A 22510-nucleotide genomic window follows, 5' to 3' on the forward strand; every position below is an offset into this window, starting at 1 on the left:
GTGCGAGGATTGGTACAGATTAAGTCATTTTATTTTAAAATTCAGAAAGGGCACAGGTAACTTGCGGTGTGCCACAAGTTAGTGGACTTTTTCCTGTGCTTTTTCTACTCTACACCGCTGACGTCTTGGTCGCGTGGATTTTTCTCCGGGTCCCCTGGTGTTTTCCTCCACATTTAGAGTATTTGGTTGCTGCTATCATTTGTGCCAGGTCTCTTCAGAAAAATAGATATATAGCTCAGTGGGTGTTATCTGTTAAAATAAATTAGCATAGTTATGTAGATTGCAGTCATCGGCATTGCACATCATCATATCAGCGTGCATGCATATGCCCATCGTGTGCAGCTCTACTATCATTCCAAAACGAATTTGCGTGTTTTTTACATTCCATGTCTGATACCGTGCATTGACTACATAAACAGCTGGATGATGTCAAAGTGTCTGAATTCGACCTGAATTCATCACACTCAGCAACCGCCATTAGCTCACAAGAATAAAATGGTGAGTCCATCACACATAACAGGCTGGCACATTCCAGCGGCGGATGACGCAACGTGCCTCGACATTCTTGCTGACAGTTGACGTTCAAAGCTCACATCAGGCACTTGACCGGACGAAGCTTCCATCGGCTTTGTCAGCTGCGCACTGTCCATCGTACACTGATTCGATCGTGACGTGTATGTATGAATGTTCAACTTTTTTCAGACCGTACATAGCCAACCGTGCTCATCAGAGGTTCGGGGAAAGGTTAGCGCGCATTCGTGGTGGACTGGACTCATGAGTGCACAAAAATAACTGCTCAGATTTACTGACTTACCAGCAAACAATACCAGAAGCCCAACAATACAAGGACACGGGATACAGTATTATCAAACATATTTGTTTGCATTGTCTTTATACTGTTCGTCTTTCGCCGTTGTTCTCTGGTCTAAACCCGATTTAAATGTAGTGTGTGTCTCACGAGGCACACAGAAGTCTGGAGACACCACGATTTATTAACTGAACAGGCTACGGTTGAACAATACTCGGGGTTACTCTAGACCCCCAAAAGGTTATTTATGTAACGGAGTCCCCGGCGACTGACGCTCAAGCAACGCCGCACCATCAGCTTCCCCCGCCAGACAATCACAATCGCTCTGCCCCCCGTCCCTCTTATCCTCCTGGGCGTGGCCTCGCTCCACCTCTGGCCACGCCCCCTCTTCGGTCTCTCGAGACGGAACCGGAGCCAGCGTCACATGTCCTGCGGAGCCCCCTTCACTCCCCTAAATCGGCACGTCCCCTCTCCCTCTCTTAGACGGGACCCTGTTCTGTAGGGCCTGCTTCTCCGTCGTCTCCCTCGAGAGGTTCGTGCACACACCATTACCATTTGAAGTTGCAGTCGGCATATACACCGTAGAGACGCTATTTACGTATCTACATGAAGACAAGGCGATAAAGGGGGCTGTAGCTGTGGTGTAGGCCAATCAGTTCCAAGAACAATACGCACAGTATTATTATTAAAGCCTGATTGTTTGCATGGTTTACCACAAGCCTGATGTGTGGTTAATGCAGACTGGATTAGTTGTCTATTTGGTATTTGAACATCTTAATACCTGTTTAACACATAGGCTTTCGCGACCAATATTATGGAGAGCTGATTTCTCTGAACAGAGGGAATGTGCAGCAATGGGCTCTCCTTTATCTCCTGCTATAGCAAATCTGTAAATGGAAGACTTTGAAACAACAGCACTTGCCTCGAGCATATTAAAACCATAATTTTGGTTTAGATATGTGGATGACACTTTGGTTGTCTGGCCACATGGTAAAGATACACTTAACGATTTTCGAAATCATCTCAATGCACAAAACGCTTCCATCCAGTTCACCATGGAAATGGAGGTAAATAACACACTCCCGTTCCTGGATATTTTGCTTGGACATGGCCCAAATGGTAAAATAACACAGCGTTTACAGAAAGCAAACGCACACTGATGCCTATCTGAATGCAGATTCGCATCATCACCCAGCTCAGAAATCCTCTCTTATCAAGACGCTCATACATCGGGCTAAAACAGTGTCAGATGGTGAAAGTCTAGTGAGAGATGTTAAACATGTTAAAGAAGCATTACGACAGAATGGCTACAATAATGCTCAAATTAACGGAGCACTGAATGCCAAATCACGATCGCAAAGCAACACTGCTGAAAGCGATCAGATTTTTAAAACAATTCAAATACCACATATCTCAGGAGTAACTGACCAATTAGCCCGTGTTTCGCAAAAGCAAAACATTACAGTAAGATTTGGTACAGTACACAAAATTCAAAAACTAGTAACTTGCACTAAAGACGAATTGCCTAAATTATCAACAGAAGGTGTATATCGGAGTAATTTTTTTTATGTAGCAGATGCTATATTGGACAAACGTGGCGTAACATGCAGCGTAAGACTAAAGAACACCAAATAAATATTAAATTATCTCAAACACAACTGTCGGCAGTGGAAGAACATACTTGCCAATAGGGACACTCAATTTATTTTGATATCGTTGAAGTGTTGTGTAAAACTAATTATTACTGGCAAAGACTAATTAGATAATCCATTGAAATTGAGAGAAACAGAAATAACTTTAATCGCTCTGACAGCTACAGGCTTCGTGCGGCCTGGAAGCGTATTATTAAATAATACATATTACAATTCCTTATAGGGAAACAAATACTAATTAACTGATTACTAATGTAGCATATTGCAATAACACACATTACAACTGATTACTAATCTACAACTCACATCTACACAATTTACTGATTACCAATCTAGTATATAATTACAATAACCCCCCCCCCTCTGCCTCAAATTGCACCTGATGAGTTAAATGATGACGTCACCCTGCTGCTGCTCTATTTAATAACAGGAGCAGAGCCTCACCATTCTGGCGAATTGCCCGATGATGCTGGATGCAATTACCAGCGAAACGTCATACTCATAAATTGTAAATGTTGTGGTTTCACTCTTCAACACACCGGTGGCGAAAGATGTGAACTATTTGTCTTTTTTCAACGTGACACTTTTTTGCTGATTGGCCGTGTCGGGTGGTGGAGGGTTACGACACATTTATAAATAACGCGATATAACCCAAAAACGTTAAAATTTCGATTTAAAGCTTTCGTGACTGCAGGGATTTATCTTCTTGGTTCTTTCGGTAAAGTTACGTAGAAGGGAAATAATAAAAATAAAACATAATAAAATACAATTCTCACGACGTTTCGGCCACAATGCAAGCAGCCGTCCTCAGGTGAAGAACAGGTCTGTCAGAAAGACAGCGTTTGAATGTCTTTCCGAGGACGGCTGCTTGCGTTGTTGCCGAAACGTCGTGAGAATTGTATTTTATTATGTTATATTTTTATTATTTTATTATTTCCCTTCTACGTGACTTTACCGAAAGAACCAAAAACGTTTATTATGAATCTTAATACCTCCTGTATTGTTGCCAGATAGGGTCATTAAAGCCTTTTCATAGTTTCATCATCGTGATACTGGCAAACAGGGTCCCATAGATCTAACATCAATGATCACACAACAACCACATACTTACAAAGACGTGGATTAAATTTTCTTGTTCAGTATTCATGGTCGGTTGGAGGGGCTCAGAAGGATTGAGTTGCTAAGTTCAGATGGCACGTGTCCGTGATCAAACTTGTCTATCAAGTGAACATAGTGGCATGAAATATTAATGTCAGAATCAGAATGTTTATTTAGACTGAAGGAGGAATGGGATGAGTTATGAAGCTCTTTTTCACATATCGAGTTCCATAGACTCGCACAGAGACCCACGGACCCGCATATAAACCCACATACCACGCAGATACCCGTAGACTCGCGTAGAAACCCATAGAATCAAAGACTCATGCAACGACTCATATACTCCCACAGAGACACACAGACTCGCACAGATACCAATCAACTCGCATAGTGACCCATATACTTCCACCGAGACCCAGAGACTCTCACGTATATCGATTTGTGATTAAAACGGCTTCCTAAGTGCAGAGAGATCCCCCGTATTGCCTTGAACAGTCTTTTAGTGCAAGTGCTGTTAGCGAGCAACACCTGTGAAGGGCGACACGAGGGGGTGGGTGACCAGCACCATGCCCGGCCAACTTCCTTTGTCTCTTAGTAGCGATGTTTACACCCCACACCAGGTAGTCATTTGATGCTGAGTAGACGTAGGGGAGGCTCAGGACCAGTGGCGGCTCTTGCAAAATCTCTCAGGGGGGGGCAAATGTCTGGATGATTGATAAGGATAAGGTCCACCCATGCAATGGATAAATTAACAGCTTAAGCATGTAAAGGCAACTTCACTTCTTTAATATTAATGAAAAATAAAGTGACTCTTACAATACATCTTGTTTGTTTCTATACTCACTATTATTACAATCCACTCAGTTTTTTTTTATTAAAGATTCCACTAGGTGGCGAAAAATAATATTGTTGACTGAAACGTGCTTACGTATAATGACGTAAGCACGTTAGTGCGAGCCCTCCCGGAAGCCATAGAGAATGCATTGGAGCGCCCGCCGTTCGAAAAAAAACATCTTTGAATGTAAGTCTATGGGAACACTGGGCGATTCTCAGCCGGAGTGAAATCGCCCAAAAAGAGGCGGTACTCCACAGAACGTGACATGACGCTGATTGGACTATATCCAGAGGCACAGTAACGGCTCGCGAAACTCTGTGGTTGAATGACATTGGTGGTGCGTCGCCCAATCGCCCTAATGAAGAAGCCGCCCCTGCTCAGGACCCGGTCCAGATCATTGCTATTACTTTCGTTTGTGGTCGTGGCTGTGAGCGGGAATCAAACTTGGGTCACAGGGTTCGGCGCACATCGCGCTACCGCTGCCCACAGAGACACAGGCACACACGAAACATCGTTATAGTTCTGTAATTAAATTTGCTTAAATTTCTGCTCAGAAAAAAAACGTTAATTCTTGGTTTGAATTGGTCAGACGTTACTCTCATGGCAGAATGGGTAGGGCAGTGGAGCGGTGCTGCCCTCTGCTGAATGTACAACCCCATTGTGCTGAGCACTGCAACGTTTTTGTCTGTAAAGAAAACGGCCAACAGAATTGGATTACCTAATTAGTATATATTTATGTTAACAGAGAGAGAACACTTTCACCCCAAGTTGCTCTGTAATCGCATAGTTCACAACACGATGACGGAGTGGAATGAGGCATAGGGGAGGGTAGGTGGTCACGAAAGAGGGGCGCGTAGGGGATAGGCAAGAGTAGGGGAGCGGACGTGGTCATAATAGAGGGATGTGTAGGGGTTAGGGAAGGGGAGGTTGTGAGGTTTAGGTCCGTCAGATCCGACATGACCTCTCTCCAAACCCCTCGTGAAGCAGTCCAGCCCACTCGCTCCGAGCTTCGCAGCCACTCTTCAGCACAGTCAACCGAATCGAGGAACCACCGACTTTTAACCAACAACACTTTAATAAGAACAAAACTAAATAATCACAACACTATCACATTAACCAACCCACTCGCGTCTCCCCCAGTCACCCAACCGCAGTTTGCTATGTACCGTGAAAAATAAGTCAACATACAGCGTATGCAGGAGCAACTTGAAGCTTCAGACCCCTGAGCAAGACTCAGGAGCGGGTTACAGCATTAGAACCCTGGGCTCTGATGCAGTGAAGACACGCGCCTGTCACTAGTTGCAGCAGGGTACATGCCTGGGAGACGAGCAGCCTCCGTACTCGCAGAAATGTGGGGGCCTTAGGAGGTTCATCAATGGGGAACTCTCTCTCTCTCTCATTGAAAGTGCACGGCGGAGGTAGAGCACGACCACCACCGAGACACCACTTGAAACACTGAACCTGTTCATACACTTCCAGTGTCAAACAATCTATCTGCTCAGACTAATTACTCCCTGCCTGCATCAAATACTGCCAAGGAAACCCCTTTACAACCTATGAATAACATTTATCCTGCATTCTCTCACTCTGCCAAAAAACTGAACTTTACAATCTGATCACACACATGAACCAGTACTATATGTCCTAACAAATGTTACCTTACTAAGTCACTCCTGTGCAGTTTGGAAAACACTAACCAATTAACCACTGTAAATGCAGCCTGAAATATCATGTGTAAAATTAATTTCCATAAGAATAGGGTTTTTCCCTCTTTTTTCTGGCAACAAAACTGAAACATTTTTACAAGGAATCATGTCTATTAAATAAAGATGATTTAAACCTGCTCCTGTGTCCGTGTTTTCTTTCTCCGTCTTCCATAATATTTGGCATCGTTACTTACCCCGGTGTAAGGCTATCACCTCCACACTCCCAACCATCAATCGTCGGCTGCTCTGGGCTCAGCAGACCCGTGCAGACTAGGGGATCATCCTCGCTGCAGCGCTGCGGGCGATGAGCAACGTCCGTTATATCCCGTGTAGAGTAGAGCCGAGACGAGGCTAGGATCCGTTCTTTATTCACCTCCAGCCCCAAGGCCGTAGCCATGGAATCAACATTGCGGGGGAACAAATCTTTCAGGAGGTCTGGGGTCCCCCCCCCCATAAAAAATATCTAAATTTGAAAACGAATTTCCTGCCATTTCCTGCCTAAAATATAAAAAAATGCACTAACACATAGGATGGACTTTTATTTATGTTTCATAATAATGTCTAACAGTGTATTGTATTACATTGCTCTGTTTTTTCTTTTTTACCTTTTATTGTTTCATTGTATGTAATGGCAGAGATTAGGGATTAATAAAGTACAACCATAACCACAATCATATAAACAGAAATCTATTTTATAGCAATATATTGGGGGGGGAGACATTTTGAGCATGTTTGAATATTATAATTACGGCATTGTCCAGCCCACACCTGCCCACAGCCCTCTCCCGATCCGATCCCCGCCGGAATACCCCGAGCCCCCCTCCTGTATCTCCTCGCCCGTTCCTCTCCCTCTCCACTTGGCAGCGAATCCTCTCCATGCCCCTTAACCCACTGTCCATCTCCATTCCTACAGCTGACATCCCTTACACCCGTATCCGTTGCCTCTCAGTCTTCGCCTCCACCTACCCTGTACACAAACTACCTTACGTCACCCGTAAAGAAATGCACTCTACTATAGAGTAAAAAATATATAATTTATCTACGGAATGTTGGTGATTTTTTTTCAGTGTACTGTATCTTATTGTACCCTGGATGATTTGTGTTAAAGTTTACTGCCCTATACTAGTGTCGAGCAGGGTATTTTTGTAGTTTCATGGAACGTTGTGTAGGTCTCTGATTACCGCAGCGTCACCGTGACCCTCCGTTGTCTTCGTGCAGCTCTCGAGGCGGGGGGGGGTGAACAAAAAAAATACATTCCTCTGATTTACGTCCTTTCAATATTCGTATCACACCTTTCAGGAACCCATCCAACGGATGTAAAACCGGGGTTTGACTGGACGAAGGCAGTTCGTCCGGTGGGTAAAAGTGGACTGCCAGGCTCAGTGGGAAGGTTCGTCGATTTTCGCCACCATTGTTAGAGGGGAAGCGAGACGGTTTGGAAAGGAGCAACCCGCACAATGAGCATTCAAAACACGGCACCTCTTTATTTAATCGGTACACCAACGGATCTCCAGTGCTACTACACGTGGCTTTGCATTCATGAAAACGTACGTGTTAACATTAACAAATATATTCCGCATACTGGAATGTGTGTATGTGATATTCATCCTAATTACCATTTATAATACAGGTGGTCCCCACTTTTATGACTCTGCAATGCGTTCATATAAACCCCGTGGTCGTAATTCGGGTCGTTATTCGGACACGATGTTCCCATAGACAGTAGAATCATCACTTGCCCATGTGCTTTTTTTCTTCCAAAGTCACGTCGGGAAGCAGACTCTGTTCAAATGCGTTCGGAATCGTTTCGGAAGATGCGTCGTAAATCCAGCTAAATTGATCCATGTATCATATAAACATCATAGACTGTCAGACTGTCGAAAACTGGAAACAGCCTATAGTACGGTTTTCCTAACCACTATTCATATTACTATGCTCATACTAACTATAATATGCAACACTATACCGGTACTATGATTTAAAATACTGCTCCCATCATAGTTAACACCTACATTGTTGATGAAACCCGATTCAAGAGCTTCTTAGCTCACAGGGCAATTATAAATAAACGTTTCATCTGTTCAAAACTGATCATTACAAATATATCATATCAATTATACAATTTAAAATAGCAATACATAACATATCATAGAGCAAGACTGGCTCTACGATGTAAATAGGCATCAATAATGGCGGCCCACATTTTACAATATGCACCCTGCAGTTATCAATAATAATAATTTACATTTATAAGGCACAATTCATTCATGAACGAAGTCGTGACATAAATACTACAAAGTCCGTAGTCCACTTGTCATAACATGGGAAGTGTAGACCAATCAAAACAGGTGAGTTTTCAGAGAAGACGCAAACGGGCAAGTGGGCTCGCCTCTCTAACCACTGCTGTGGGAGGGCATTACGTGGTCTTGGCACAGCGCATGCAAAGGCTCGGTCATCCCAGGTGCAGATGATACATCAGCGGATCGGAGAGGTCGTGACGGTACGTGCAGGTGTATCAGTTGTTGAATGTAAAAAAAAAATGTGCAAGGCTCTCCTATCTTACAGTTACATGTTAATTTCTCACATTAACATCACTAGCCCCGGCCACTTCTTTATGACCCTTGGGCAACACTCATTTCAAACCTTTTAAAACAGTCTGTCTCAGCAGCATACCATGCTTTCCCACCTGATGACGGATGCTTGTGTTGTGCCCGAAACGTCGTGATTTATTTTATTTTATACCTACGTGACTTTACCGAAAGAACCAAAGAGTGTGGATTCCTGCAGTCACAAAAGCTTCAAATCAAGAATGTGCAAGGCTGTTTAAGACACTTGTAAGTAGGCAGAACTAATTTAATTTGTACCTGAAATTTAATTGGAGGCCGTTGCAGATATTGTATTATAGGGGTGGCAATGTGCTCACGGGATGAGATTTGCGTGAGCATCCTGGCGGCCACATTCTGGACCAGCAGTAGTTGGCCCAAGTTCTTCATCAGAACCCCGAGTATAGTAACAAAGCACTGCAATAATCTCTCAGAAAAAGTGGATAAATGATCCATTTCTAGTTTAACCGACTCACAGGAGAAGCAGCTGTTTTGGAGATCAGATTAACCATTACACCATAGAATCAACCTTTTTGTTAGCAAGTATAAATGTACATCAAACGTGCAACGTGAACACGCTGGTGTCACGATTTCGCTCTGTAGGTAGAGTAATACCCCGACTTAAATACCCACTGTTAACTCTATTTGTCAAATACATCGCCACTTTATTTTTCATACTGCCACCTGATTTGCATCGCCTCTCAGCCTTCCCCTCCACCTACCATGTAAATCGCTTTGATTTTTGTAATTTCCATATCCGTTGCACATTCCAGGAACGCATCACCGACACAAACAGGGGTATTACTGTAAAAGGCCTCCATCCCGTCTCGAAACCTAGCAAAGGTCACCTCGTGTTGTGAATTTGAAATAACTTAACGTATTGTTTTAAGTTCACCAGGCTCTTCCATATGTTATAGAAAGTAAAACAAGTGTTATTCTATAATTAAGGATGGCTATAGATTTAATGTTAAACTTAAAGAAAAAAAGAACTAACAGTACCGATCCTCCCACAAGGTCATGCGGGCAGATGTGTGGCACAGTTTAGTGCAAGCTATCGTAGAGCGCGGTTCTCTGCGGTGAGTAACAACGTCTTCAAAAACGACGGCGCTACTACGCCTCTCTCAATAACATTGAAGCTGAAATGCAGCCTGCGTTCCGATATGTAGCGGTGAACGGGACCCACTGAGGAACGGTGGTGCCAAAAATGTGGGGAAAGCGTTGGCGCAGTGGTTAGTGCGCTGCACTACAAACCCCAGCAGAGATCCGAGTTGGATTTCCACTGACGGTCAACACCAGTGCCGATTATCTGAATCAGTTCTGGGCGTGCCCCCTAGGTCGACTTAGGTCTCAAGTGGTGGTGCTGGCCGCCCCCTCGTGTGCAGTGCCGGCCTTCATAGGTGCTAATAATAGCACTTGCCCCTACAGTCTGTAAAGGCTATACGGGGGATCTTTGTCTTTGGGGCCTAAAGTACGGCCCATCAACCCTGAGCTAATCATGAACCAGCACTGCCCAAGCGGTTTCTAATGCGGTTATCACGCCCTCCCAAACACATGCGTGCGAATGTTTGCACCATGTATAACGAGAATAAGCACATGGTTTACACAGAGATGCAAGGTGGTGTGATTTGTATTCCAGGCCCATTGTCACCAGTCTTTAAGCATGGCTGGCTACGTGTGGTGAGAAATAAGTTAAACGTACGGATGTCATTGTCATGAATAAATAAATAAATACAATTATTAAAGACGAAATAATAAATATGTTTGATATTCAGGAGATCTCTTTGGCTATTTGTCTGACATGCTTTTTTCTGTTGGGAAATCCTGAAAGAACCGTTAAGCGTGTCTGATCATCTGTTAACAGTTCCCCAGATTTGACGCAATTTTCTATCCCCAAAGTGTTTGGAACCACCTAGTCTCGTCTCTTGGCATCTCCCTTCTGGCTCTCTGTCTTCATTTCAAATCACCCTATGATTACCATCACTGACTTTGAAGTGTGACTGTAATTTTACAAAATAATTACTGCTATTAAGTTACATTTTTTTTTATGTAATTGCAGAATAGTTTGTTGTCTGTCGGCTGGCAAGAGTTGCATGGCAACTTAGCCACGTAAAATATAAAAAAATACGATTTTATATACCAGGTAAGGCACACTAAATACTCTAAACTCATGTTGGTTCTCATGTTGATTCACCTCCAATTAGCACGGTAGGCTACGTATGGTTCAAAAGAAGTTCAGTTCGACGTAAACAAACGGAGGGCCCGGAAAAAAATCCATGCAACAACCATGGGAAGAAAGAGAGAGAGAGAACATGCGGACTCCAAATATACAACAGGCATCGTCAGGATCGGGAGTGAACCCACGACCTCCTGCATAACATGCGAGGGAGATAACATCTCACTGCCACCGCAGATCTGCATGCAGAGAGAGACAGAAAGAGAAATGAGATCTGTAGAGGAACTGATTCCCAGCTCTGTAGATCACGGTAGCCAGCATTCTTCTTGGTGGCATTTATGAAAGAAGCTCTTCCCTTCGTCATTCTGCTAAGGACGACCAGGAGGAAGAGAGAGAGAGGTGTGGCACAAAAGTCAGGACACATAGCATTGTCGTTATGCAGGGTGGCACAAAAGTCAGGACACATAGGGTTATTGTTATACAGGGTGGCCGAAAAGTCAGGACACAACATTACTACAGATATTATATTTATGTTAACGAATGTTGAAACTCACTTTCATTATTATCATTTTGCACGTATGCATGAATTATCTTTTGAAAATAGTTTAGGATTTGTTTTCGTATTAACACGTAGGCTTTCGCAACCAGTATCCATAAGAGTTGTTTTGGGTTAGATAGCTATGGACGAAGTGCTGCGTGGAAGCAAATAATAAAATAATACATTATATAAATGCATGCCTATACAGGTCACCATACTTCAAGAGGTATTATCGTTGGTACGGCTATTATAATAAACACAATGGACAGGAAGGACAAGATCAAAGGGCTCGCATGATGCACATGCAAAATGTACGTTGACTCAGTAATTCCCCCCCCCCCCCCACTTTGCACAAGAGCGCAGAAGTGTGGTCACCACATTTACGCTTCTATATAAGGAACAAAACAAGTGGACTTCTCCACAAATCTGGCTGTCGCCTGATGAAGCGAGTTGCATTAACTGGCGAAACGTCGTAATCAGATTGTGAATGTTGTGGCTTGGCTCTCCAACACACCGGTGTGCTGTACTAGTGACGATTTGGCATTTTCTGTTTACATGACAACCTTTACTAGTTGGCTGTGTCGGGTGGTGGCCTGTTTTAACGACACATTTATATATTTACGTGATCTAACCCAAAAAAACCTCTAATGGAGGGTGCATAATGTTTACATGTTCATCCAGGAAAAAGAAGATGAAGGGATATAAATAATAACGAAAATAATAATAAGTAAAATGTTAATTTAAATGATTAAACTGTTTTATTGCCAGTGTTAAAATGAATTTCATAATCTTACTCTACTCCCCTGTCCTCTTACTCGGTTGTTCGCGAACAACACTTGCCCTAACATCCCTGTCAAAGGCTACACGGCAAATCCTTGTCTGTAAAGAAAAATATATTAATTTGTTCATAAATAATATAATCATCCCACGGAATAGAAGCGATTCTCGTCTTGCAAAGGGGTTCCGTTTCTGACACCAATTTGAGTCTGCGCGTTCTCTCTCTACCCATGGTCGTAGTGTGGATTTTTATCTGGGTCCTTTGTATTTTGCCACCACATTTAGAATCAACATGCATTTAGAGGATTTGGCTACTGCTATAAAACCCCACATGATGATAATATAAATACATGTAATATTAATAAAAAACATGTAAAATAAAGTCATGTAAAAAGAAAATCTGTTTTATTTTCAGGTACTTTAAGTCCTGGAAGGGGCATAATGAGTCCCAGCAGGAAGCTGGGGACTTGTTACATCTAGCGGAAAATCACTGAGCCAAACAAAATGTATTCCACAGTTCGGCTTATAAACGAAAGTCAGATGGTTAAAAATAATGTCTTATGACGTTCCATTCGTAATTGTGGACGTGCTTAAGTGTAGATGGTCGTAAGTCAGGTGGATGTTCGTAAGTGTGGATGTTTGTAAGTCGGATGTCTGTACCTGTCTCGATGGAGGGATTGAGATGTTCCTTCTCTCTGAAACAAAGAAAGCAGAGGCTTCGGTTAAACGTGAGTCCAGCAACTCCTCGTGTAACACGCTTGGAGTAGATGCGTTCCTGAAAATGTAAACTGTGTTGAGTTTAAACGCATTATAAGCAAAAACTATGCCACCATGAATAACGTAGCAACAATAACGTTTGATGAAATATGATGTATTACACAATCCACACAGTGACATGGCGTGAAAAATAACTGAAGGCACGCCGACATTGCGTTACTGCATCACTCTGCGCACTGATTCACTGTACCGCTCAGCCACGCAGCTCAATAAAGTAGTTTGTTATCGACTGCTCGGAAACAGCATTATAACGACGTGTGATCCACGTTATAATAGCGTGTGAGTTCTGTGTTGTGGCGGTGCGCATGCCATGCTATAACTGTGCACGAATTTCGAATATCAACTGCTTATTAATTATGTTACTTTACTTCCTTACCCAACAAGACACCAAAGTAATAATTATTATTTTATGTTTGAACAAACTTAGGTCTAATCGAATCTGTCACCCTGTATAACTAGAACCCGATTTGTCCTAACTGTTGGACCATCCTGGCCAATGTGGAATGTACTTATTCATTTGCTTCTCTTCATCTGCCTCCACTCTCTTCGATCTCGATGGCCTCTTGCACCTATCGCTAGCACAGCACAGGGTAGCAGTGGTCACAACGAGAGAGCAGAGATCAACAAACATCCACAAGCATCCACAGACATTCACAAGTATCCACAGAGATCCACACACATCCACAGAGATCCACAAGCGTCCACAGACATCCACAATAATCCACAGACATGCACAGACATCCACAATCATCCACAAACATCCACAATAATCCACAGATATCCACAAAAATCCAAAGTATCCACAAACATCAACAAGCGTCCACAGACATCCACAAGCATCCACAGACATCCACAAGCATCCACAAACATCCCCAAGCATCCACAGATATCCACAGACATTGACAGACATCAACAAACATTCACAAGCATCCACAGACATTCCCAAGCATCCATAAGCATCAACAAGCATCCACACGGGCAACACTGACTTTGTGCAGTGTTGGTTCTATAGGCAGTGTTGTGTCTATGGGCATTCTTGTGTCCATGGGCAGGGTTGATTCTATGGTGCAGCGTTGACTCTATGAGGGGCACTGTTGTGCCTTTGGGCAGTGTTGTGTCTATGGACTCTGTTGAGTGCATCGGCAGTGCTGAGTCTATGGGCCGTGTTGAGTCTATGGGGGACAGTGTTGAGTCTATGTGCTCGTGTTGAGTCTATAGGGGCAGTGTTGAGTTTATTGGCAGTGCTGAGTCTATGGGCCGTGTTGAGCCTATGGGGGCAGTTTTGAGTCTATGGGGGCAGTGTTGAGTCTATGGGCAGTGTTGAGTCCCATCCCTGCACACTATCACCCTATTTCATTGCTTTCCTACTACTCCAAACTCGTTGTTGTTCGATCCGACTCACTACCTACATCTCTTCTCACTCTATCCCCTACACCAGTCGGATTTCCCCCCACTCCATTTGACCGAAACCGCTCTCCTCCACGTGCACATCAACTTGGCTAACTCACGTCACTCAGACCTTTCATCTGTCATAATTTCGCTCGACCTGTCCGCAGCTTTCAACACCCTTGATCACTCCATCCTCTTATCCACTCTGTCTAACCTCGGTATCTCTAGTGCCCCATTTCATTGGCTCTGCTCTTAGCTCACTTCCCGTTCATCCACTGTTTATTTTAACCGTGGTTATTCCTCCCCCACCCCTGTCACGGTTGCCATCCCCCAGTGTTCTGGACTTGGTCCTCTCCTATTCTCCCTTTACACGTTCCCCCTCGAGCCCATACTTTCTTCTTTCAATCTCTCTCATCACCGATTCGCCAACGACACTCAAGTCTTCTTTTTCTTTCAGGCTCTTACTCCCGACCTTTCCGACCACATCTCATCCTGCCTAATGGCCATCCAAGCATGGATGACACAACATTTCCTTTCTACTTCCCCGCCTCCCGCTCTCCTCCTCCTCCCCCCCTCCATATCTTTCCCCCAGCTCAGTCTCACTTCCTTCGCTTCTGTACAAATTATTGGCATCACCTTCGATTCCTCATTTTCCTTCACTGCCCACATCGCCACCACCACTTCCATGCCACTTCCATATTTTCAACATCAGAAAAATGATCCCCCTCATCACTATCACTGCTGCGAAACTTCTTGTGCACTCCCTTAGTTTTCACTCGTCTGGATTATTGAGACTCGTTCCTGGTCGGTCTCCTTGCCGACGCCCTTGCCCCTCTTACCTCTTTTTTCTCATTTCCTTATATGTCCCATCACGCCTGCTCTGGTCACAAGATGCCTATCTTCTTGCAGTCCCTCCTCCACGCTGCGGCCGATCTCGCTTTCGCTCCTTCTCTCTGCTTGCTTCCTTACACTGGAACAAACTCCTTCTCCACATCCAACTCTCCCCCTCGCTCTCCACTTTTCGCATTGCCCTCAGGTCCTATCTCCTTTCTCTTGCCTTTTCCCTTCCTCTTCCGCCACCCCAACCAGCACAACCTAGCGCCCCTAACCCCTCCCCAGCCACAGCCTCTACCTTTGCTACTTCCACCCTAGTCACTACCCCAATTCCTATCCCTTATTTTGCCATTTTGTACTATAGTCGGTAAGCATTTTCAAGTGCTTTGGCGAACGGTGTTTTATAAATCCAAAATATAATATAATGGGGGGCAGTGTTGAGTTTACCGGCAGTGCTGACTCTATGGGAAGTGTGTGACTCACCATTTTTTAATAGCGACGCAGATCGCCAGGAGAATGGCAATCGCCACGATCAGCATGATGGCAGCAATGACTCCGATCCTCTCGGAGGCTATAGGCGAGGCCATAGGGCTGTCCACCTTAGGAGTCACTGCATGAACCAAACACAAACGGGATCCCCACCTCCTCCTCATAATGCTCTTGCCATCACAGGGACAGCTGACATTGTGTATATATGTGTGTATGTATGTTGATTGGTGTGGTCGCGGTTTGTGCACTGCGCTATGAACTCGGCGACAAATGTTTGATTCTCGCTCATGGCACCAACACCAGTGAAAATTATCTGAACCGGTTCTGGGCCTCCCTTAGGTCGATTCAGCGTCAAATGAGTACCTGGTGTGGTAATTAAACTTTGTCACTATGGCAACAAAGGTGGCAGGACATGGTGCTGGCCACCCAACCCTCGTGAGCCATGCCGACCTTCATAGGTGCTCGCTTACAGCACTTGTAAAAGGCTATATGGGAGATGTTAGATACTGCCCTCTTGATCGTCAGCATTTTATTAGCGGAGAACATCACAAGTCCTATGATGCACAGACTGGGTTGACTTGTTGATGGGTGGTTTGAGTGCAGGAGTCCCTCCACGACGTGCCACGGAGCACGGGGGTCACGAGCCGACTCATTCACATACAGAACATAGAACTGTCTGCAAAACTCAATAGTATGTCGGTTAAATTTCGATTTAAAGCTTTCGTGACTGCAGGGATTCATCTTCTTGGTTCTTTCGGTAAAGTCACGTAGAAGGGAAGTAATAAAATAAAAAAATAAAACATAATAAAATAATTCTCACGACGTTTCGGCCACAACGCAAGCAGCCGTCCTCAGGTGAAGAATGAAACACCACCAAGCTTGGAGCGTATATTTAAGCTGGGTTGGAGGGGGGGGGGAGACGAAGAGCGCCTAGACAAAATAATTTGCATATCAAGAGGAATTTATCACATGGCAAAAGCGTAGGAGGTGGGCGGGGGGGTTTCAAATTAATATAATGCCCGTGCATTATGCAGGATTAGCAGCATCAAAGGGAGGGGGAGGGGGAAGGGGGGTAGCATTAACATTCCTTTCCTTTGTTAATGCTATCCCCCCCCTTCCCCCTCCCTTTGATGCTGCTAATCCTGCATAATGCACGGGCATAATATTAATTTGAAACCCCCCCGCCCACCTCCTACGCATTTTCCATATGCTAAATTCCTCTTGATATGCAAATTATTTTGTCTAGGCGCTCTTCTTCTCACCTCCCCCTCTCCAACCCAGCTTAAATATACGCTCCAAGCTTGGTGGTGTTTCATTCTTCACCTGAGGACGGCTGCTTGCGTTGTGGCCGAAACGTCGTGATAATTATTTTATTATGTTTTATTTTATTACTTCCTTCTACGTGACTTTACCGAAAGAACCAAGAAGATGAGTATGTCGGTTATCAAATCTGCAGGCGGCTCTGTAAGCGAGTAGTTGTACAGTCTCGAAACCAGAGACATTGATTGTCCAGGGGGTCCCCTAGGTTAAATAAAACATATACTGGTAACTTCTCACTCACCCCGTGGCCTACTCTAGGCCCTGAGAGTGACATCCTCCTCCTGCTCTATCCTCGTGCAGCACAGTGTTCCCTGACAGTGGTCGCCAAGGGGGTCCCTTTGGCTAAAGTTACATATAAAGCAACTACTGGCGACTCCTCACTCACTCACTAACTCACCGGAAGATGGACTCAGGACCCTGAGGGTCACGTAGGCCTCTCCTTCATAGTACATGTTGAGTAGCAGGACGCTGCAGCAGTAGGTCCCGGAGTCGGACTCGCGCACATCAGACAAGGAGATGGAGGCGTTGCAGGTCAAGAAGTCTCCTATCCATGCAGCTCGCGGGATCATGGGCCTCGGGACACCGTCCATCATGAGGATCTGGGCCGGCCGGAACGAGGTGGAAATATGTTTATATATAGAGAGAGATATAGAGATGTGTAGAGAAGCATGGTGGGCATGTAGAGATACATAGATACACGTAGATATAGAGTGAAATAGAGAGAATTTTGACTTTTAAAACAACTTTTATTGCTGCCAGCAGCAACAGCACTCGAGGTGATCCCAATACGAAATACAAAATACACAGCCACCAGCAACAAATAACACAAAGACTATAAAACCACGTGCTGTGGCGCTAGATGCGCTGTGCACAACACAAAAAAGTCATATGGTGGTGGTCATCGCACATGCCACGCCGACGAGCGAGCACTTTAGAAGGTGAAGATGAGGGTGCCGTTCACGCTGGTACAGAGGGCTTTTCCGGCACCCCAACGTTCGCAGAAGAGAGAGAGAGATGGAGAGAGACATTTGTGGAGATACGTAGAGACACGAGAGAAAGAGAGCTAGAGAGAGATGTGTAGGGAAGCGTGTGGACACAACGAGAGAGACACCCATTGGAGACACGTTGAGATAGACATACACGTCGAGACAGGCAGAGAGAGACCCATAGAGACACGTCATGAGAGAGATAGATAGAGAGATATGTAGAGAGACAGAGACCCATGGAGACACATAGTGAGAGACAGATAGAGAGAGACACGTAGAGGCATGTAGAGAGAGAGAGAGACTCATAGAGACACGTAGTGAGAGAGGAAGATAGAAATATGTGTCGAGACACACACAGAGAGAGATCCACAGAGACACGTAAAGAGAGATACATAGAGATGCGTAGAAACTGAGAGAAATCCATAGAGACAAGTAGCGAGAGAGAGAGAGATATAGGCGTGGAGATACATATAGGCACATAGATATTTATATATAGAAAAGCTTGGGGGAAACCATAGATCGTGAGGATCTGGGCCAGCAGGACGTGGTGGAGAGATGTTTTGGGGCTCCACGGTGGCTAGGAGATGTAAACTACCTCGCCTGTTTGAAAGGAGGTCGTGGATTCGATAACGACACTCATTATGTCTGTATATTTGGCGTTTGCGTGTCTCTCTCGCTGTAGTCACGTGGATTTTTCTCCGGTTCCTCGGGGTTTTCCTTTCCACATTTAGCATCAACATCGTATGTTTAGACGAGTTGGCTGCTACAAATATCCACTAGGTAAGCCACTTCGTTGAGTTATCATTTGTGAAAGCCAGGTCACTTTTGAAAAAAACTATGTGGCTCAGTGGGAATTACCTGGTAATATAAAAAAAGATTTTTTTAAAATACTTTTATAGAAAATTATATTATATTTCAAACCGTACAGTCGTGAAAGAGAAATTACTTCAACAAATGCAGCATAGTGAAAAAACGTAATTGTACAGCTATTTATAGAGTACCGGAGATCAATATAACGTATCATTTATTTATTCATTTCTGTGTGCTTATTGTTTTACTTTATTTTTAGCTTGCTGTATTAAATAATAGTAAAAAAAATCCATAGTTCGTTATCACGAAACTTAATTTATAGAATATACAATGCATATCGAGGTATTGCTGTACTTAATGATTGTTTGACATTTATATTCTACGGGATTATTGCATTCTTAGTTACGGATGAGCAGTTTTATTTGAAGAACCATTTTTTGCCAGTATGATATGTAATTATCAAATGCTGACATTATTATTACGAGGTCGCTTCTGAAAATAGCTACATAGTTAAGTGGGAATTACCTGGTAAAATAAAAGTTTGTTTAGTTGGTATAGAGAGTCTATGCATCTATATGCATCTCTACGTGTTTTTATATAGGTCTGCGAGTCTCTCACGCGTCTCCTCTTACCTTATCCCCTCTCCCAACCATCTCCCACTCCACCACGGTGCTCTGCACCCCAACGGTGCCGCAGGGGAAGGAGCAGCCGAGCGTGGCCGTAGCCCCGGTCTGCACCACCACCACACCCGGCGGGGCCTCCACAGCAAGCCGAGCGGCAGCTCCCTCCTTGCAGAGCACCGCGCCTGGCACAGCCAGCCAGAGTTGGTGGGAAGGAGGGGGAGGAGGAGGGGGTTGGAGAACAGCATAAGGACAATGCAAACAAACACTGATGTGATGGTAATGTACGCAGTGCCCCTTGACAATGATTGACCTACACCAGAGCTACAACCTCCTTGTCTCAGCAATTATAGTCCAGAGAACAACGACAAAGGGCGAGCAGTACAAGGACAATGCGAACAACCACGTTTTCATAATAACGTTACACATTCTCCTTAAAACTGATTGGCCTACACCATAGCTGTGTTAAACCAGAGAACAATTCCAAAAGGCGGTACAAGGACAATGCAAACAAACATATGTATGTTGACATTTTTTTCCACCATATGTAGCCAACCGTGCTAATCGGAGGTGCAGGGAAGGCCAACAAACTAAGGACAAAAAAGCAGTTCCGAGGAAATGGGTTTGCAAATCTAGTTATCGGAAGGAAGAGCATTCCAGATGGCTGCAGAAGCGCATCTGAAAGTGTGCGAAGATGCGGTGACCCTCTGCGTTCGATGGCTAGCCAATAACCACTGGCTGCCAAGATGACCGGAGTTCGAGTGATGATGGTTTATCATCAAAAATGCATTGATAATAACGAAAGCATTTGATAATATGCGATACTGCCAAAAATAGTCGCACGGATATAACTGCTCAACCCGAGCTATGAATACAATAATCCTGTATAGTAAAACTGTCAAGAAATCATTAAGCACAGCAATACCTCGATATGTGTAGTATATTCTACAAATTAATTTTCGTTACAACGAACTTTGGATTTGTTAACGATTATTTTACACAGAAAGCTAAAAATGGAGTAAAACAATAAACACACTGAAATGAATAAATAGATGAAAAGCAACAAAATTACGTTTCTTCACTATGCTGCGTTTGTTTCAGTAATTTCTCTTTTAATACTGTACGTATTCTTGGGTCTTTCGGTAAAGTCACGTTGAAAGGTTCAAAGAAAATAACAAAAAACTACGACGTTTTGATCGCAACACAAGCAATCGTCATCAGGAGAAAAATGAGCAGGAAAGCTGCTGAAGCAGGTTGTTTTAAAGGTTTGAAATGGGTGTACGGTTTGAAATATAATTTTAATTTCTATAAAACTATTTAACAACTAAAACTGTTTTGTATTCTAGCAGGTGTAAGGCCAACTGAGCTAAGCAGCTTGTTTTCCCACCCGTTTCGAGTATTTGACTGCAATAAATGTCCACATGATGATGATATACCACGTCGATGTGCTATACTTTTTGACCGCCAGGTCGCTTCTGAAAAAGAGTCACACAGCTCGGTGGGCCTTACCTGGTAGAATACAGACAGAACAGAAAGAAAAGTGGATGGAGGGAAATCCAACGTGTTAATCCCTGTCATTACCGTAAACACGTTTTGAAAACATTTGTATCGCATTGTGCATTTATTTATATTTTTCCGTATTAGACTTACAGGACAAGAGTAGAGCTAGGGTCTGCAAGGTTTGGCCAAGGTTCAGCCTTGATTGGTACAGCCTCGCGAATGCCATGGCGAGATCTGTAAAGAGAAGTGATGACAACGCTCGCGTTAGCTCCATTGTAACGAGTTTGAGCCACCGCCGGAAACGTCAGAATTGTAGGTAGTGCGAGTGGTTGACTGAGTGGGTGAGTGAGTGAGCGGATGGGTGGGTGGGTGTGTGAATGGGTAAGTGGGTGGGTGAGTGGGTGAGTGAGAGAGTGAGTGTGTGTGTGGGGAGCGGTGGCCCAGCAGTTAACGTGCTGCGCTACGAACCCGATAGAGACCTGAGTTCGATTTCTGATCACGGACACCAGCAACACCACCAGTGAAGGCATTGATTATCTGAACCAGTGCTGGGCCTCCACTAGGTCGACTCAGCCTCAAATGAGTAACCTTATTGCGGCGATGTGTATTAAATAAATATCCTCACTAAGGAGACAAAGGTGGTATGGTGCTGGCCACCCGCCCCCAGGATTTGGGGGCAACAGCACTTGCCCCTACAACCTGTTAGCTATACGTGGGGATATTTGTGTTGCTACTCGCTGTTAAAAGCAATTGCCCCTACAGTTGGTTAGAGGCTATAGGGGGATCTTTGTTCTTTCAAGAGCAGCATATGTGTGATCTATAAGACAAGAAAAGTATCAAATTTCTTGCTAGTTCGCATTCCAAACGTCTTGTGAGTGGGCGTGCAATATACGCCTGACCTATGATGCACCACGCATTCTTTCATTATTACTGCTAGGCACGCAAATAACTTTACAGACTTATAGCAAAGAGACCCATAAACTCACCCCACAAAGACCCATAGACTCATCACACAGAGACCCATTCTCATCACACAGATACCCTTAGACTCATCATACAACGACCCATAGACTCACAGCACACAGATACCTATATGCCTCACACCACACAGAGACCCATAAAGTCACGTAGAGACTGTGCATATATTCAGTGCTGCGTGCATAGCAGCCATTGGTATTTCGCAATCCGCAATGCATTACAGCTCCTCCGATTAGCACGGTTGGCGACCTACAGTGCGAAAGAAGCTCGATATACAGTACGTCCAAAACAGCAATAATTATAATAGTATGTTAATGCTTGTGTATGATTAATAATAATAAAAACAACATAGCGCGTGGAGTCGCCAATCACAGCTTTACTCACCTCACAGAAGAAACCGGCTCTGCTCACCACGGCAGGATGAGGAGGTGTCAATAGGTCTCTGTGATGAGTCTATGGGTCTCTGAGTCTCTGGGTGTATTTGTGATGGGTCTACGGGTCTCTATGTGAGTGTACGGCTCGTTGTGTGACTCTGTGGGTTCCTGTGCTACCCGTTGAGTCAATTGCTGAGAGTGGAAAAGCAAGCGGCTGCGCACTCCCTCTCTTTCTGTCTCTCC

General features: G+C 44.2%; 1 protein-coding gene across 1 annotated transcript; it reads right to left on the reverse strand.

The window, feature by feature from the left end:
• Positions 1 to 8807: 8807 nt before the first annotated feature.
• LOC144932967 (uncharacterized) lies at positions 8808 to 19844 on the reverse strand. The gene is made up of 7 exons (XM_078857368.1): positions 19841 to 19844; positions 19428 to 19600; positions 17397 to 17598; positions 15674 to 15800; positions 13477 to 13542; positions 12851 to 12885; positions 8808 to 11243 (listed from the first exon to the last, which is right to left on the reverse strand). Exons 1-7 carry the CDS (start codon positions 19842 to 19844, stop codon positions 11236 to 11238), a joined length of 615 nt encoding a protein of 204 aa, XP_078713494.1. The 3' UTR covers positions 8808 to 11235.
• Positions 19845 to 22510: the final 2666 nt, after the last annotated feature.

This window comes from Lampetra fluviatilis, chromosome 6, assembly GCF_964198595.1.
Source record: "Lampetra fluviatilis chromosome 6, kcLamFluv1.1, whole genome shotgun sequence".
Classification (NCBI taxonomy): Eukaryota; Metazoa; Chordata; class Hyperoartia; order Petromyzontiformes; family Petromyzontidae; genus Lampetra; species Lampetra fluviatilis.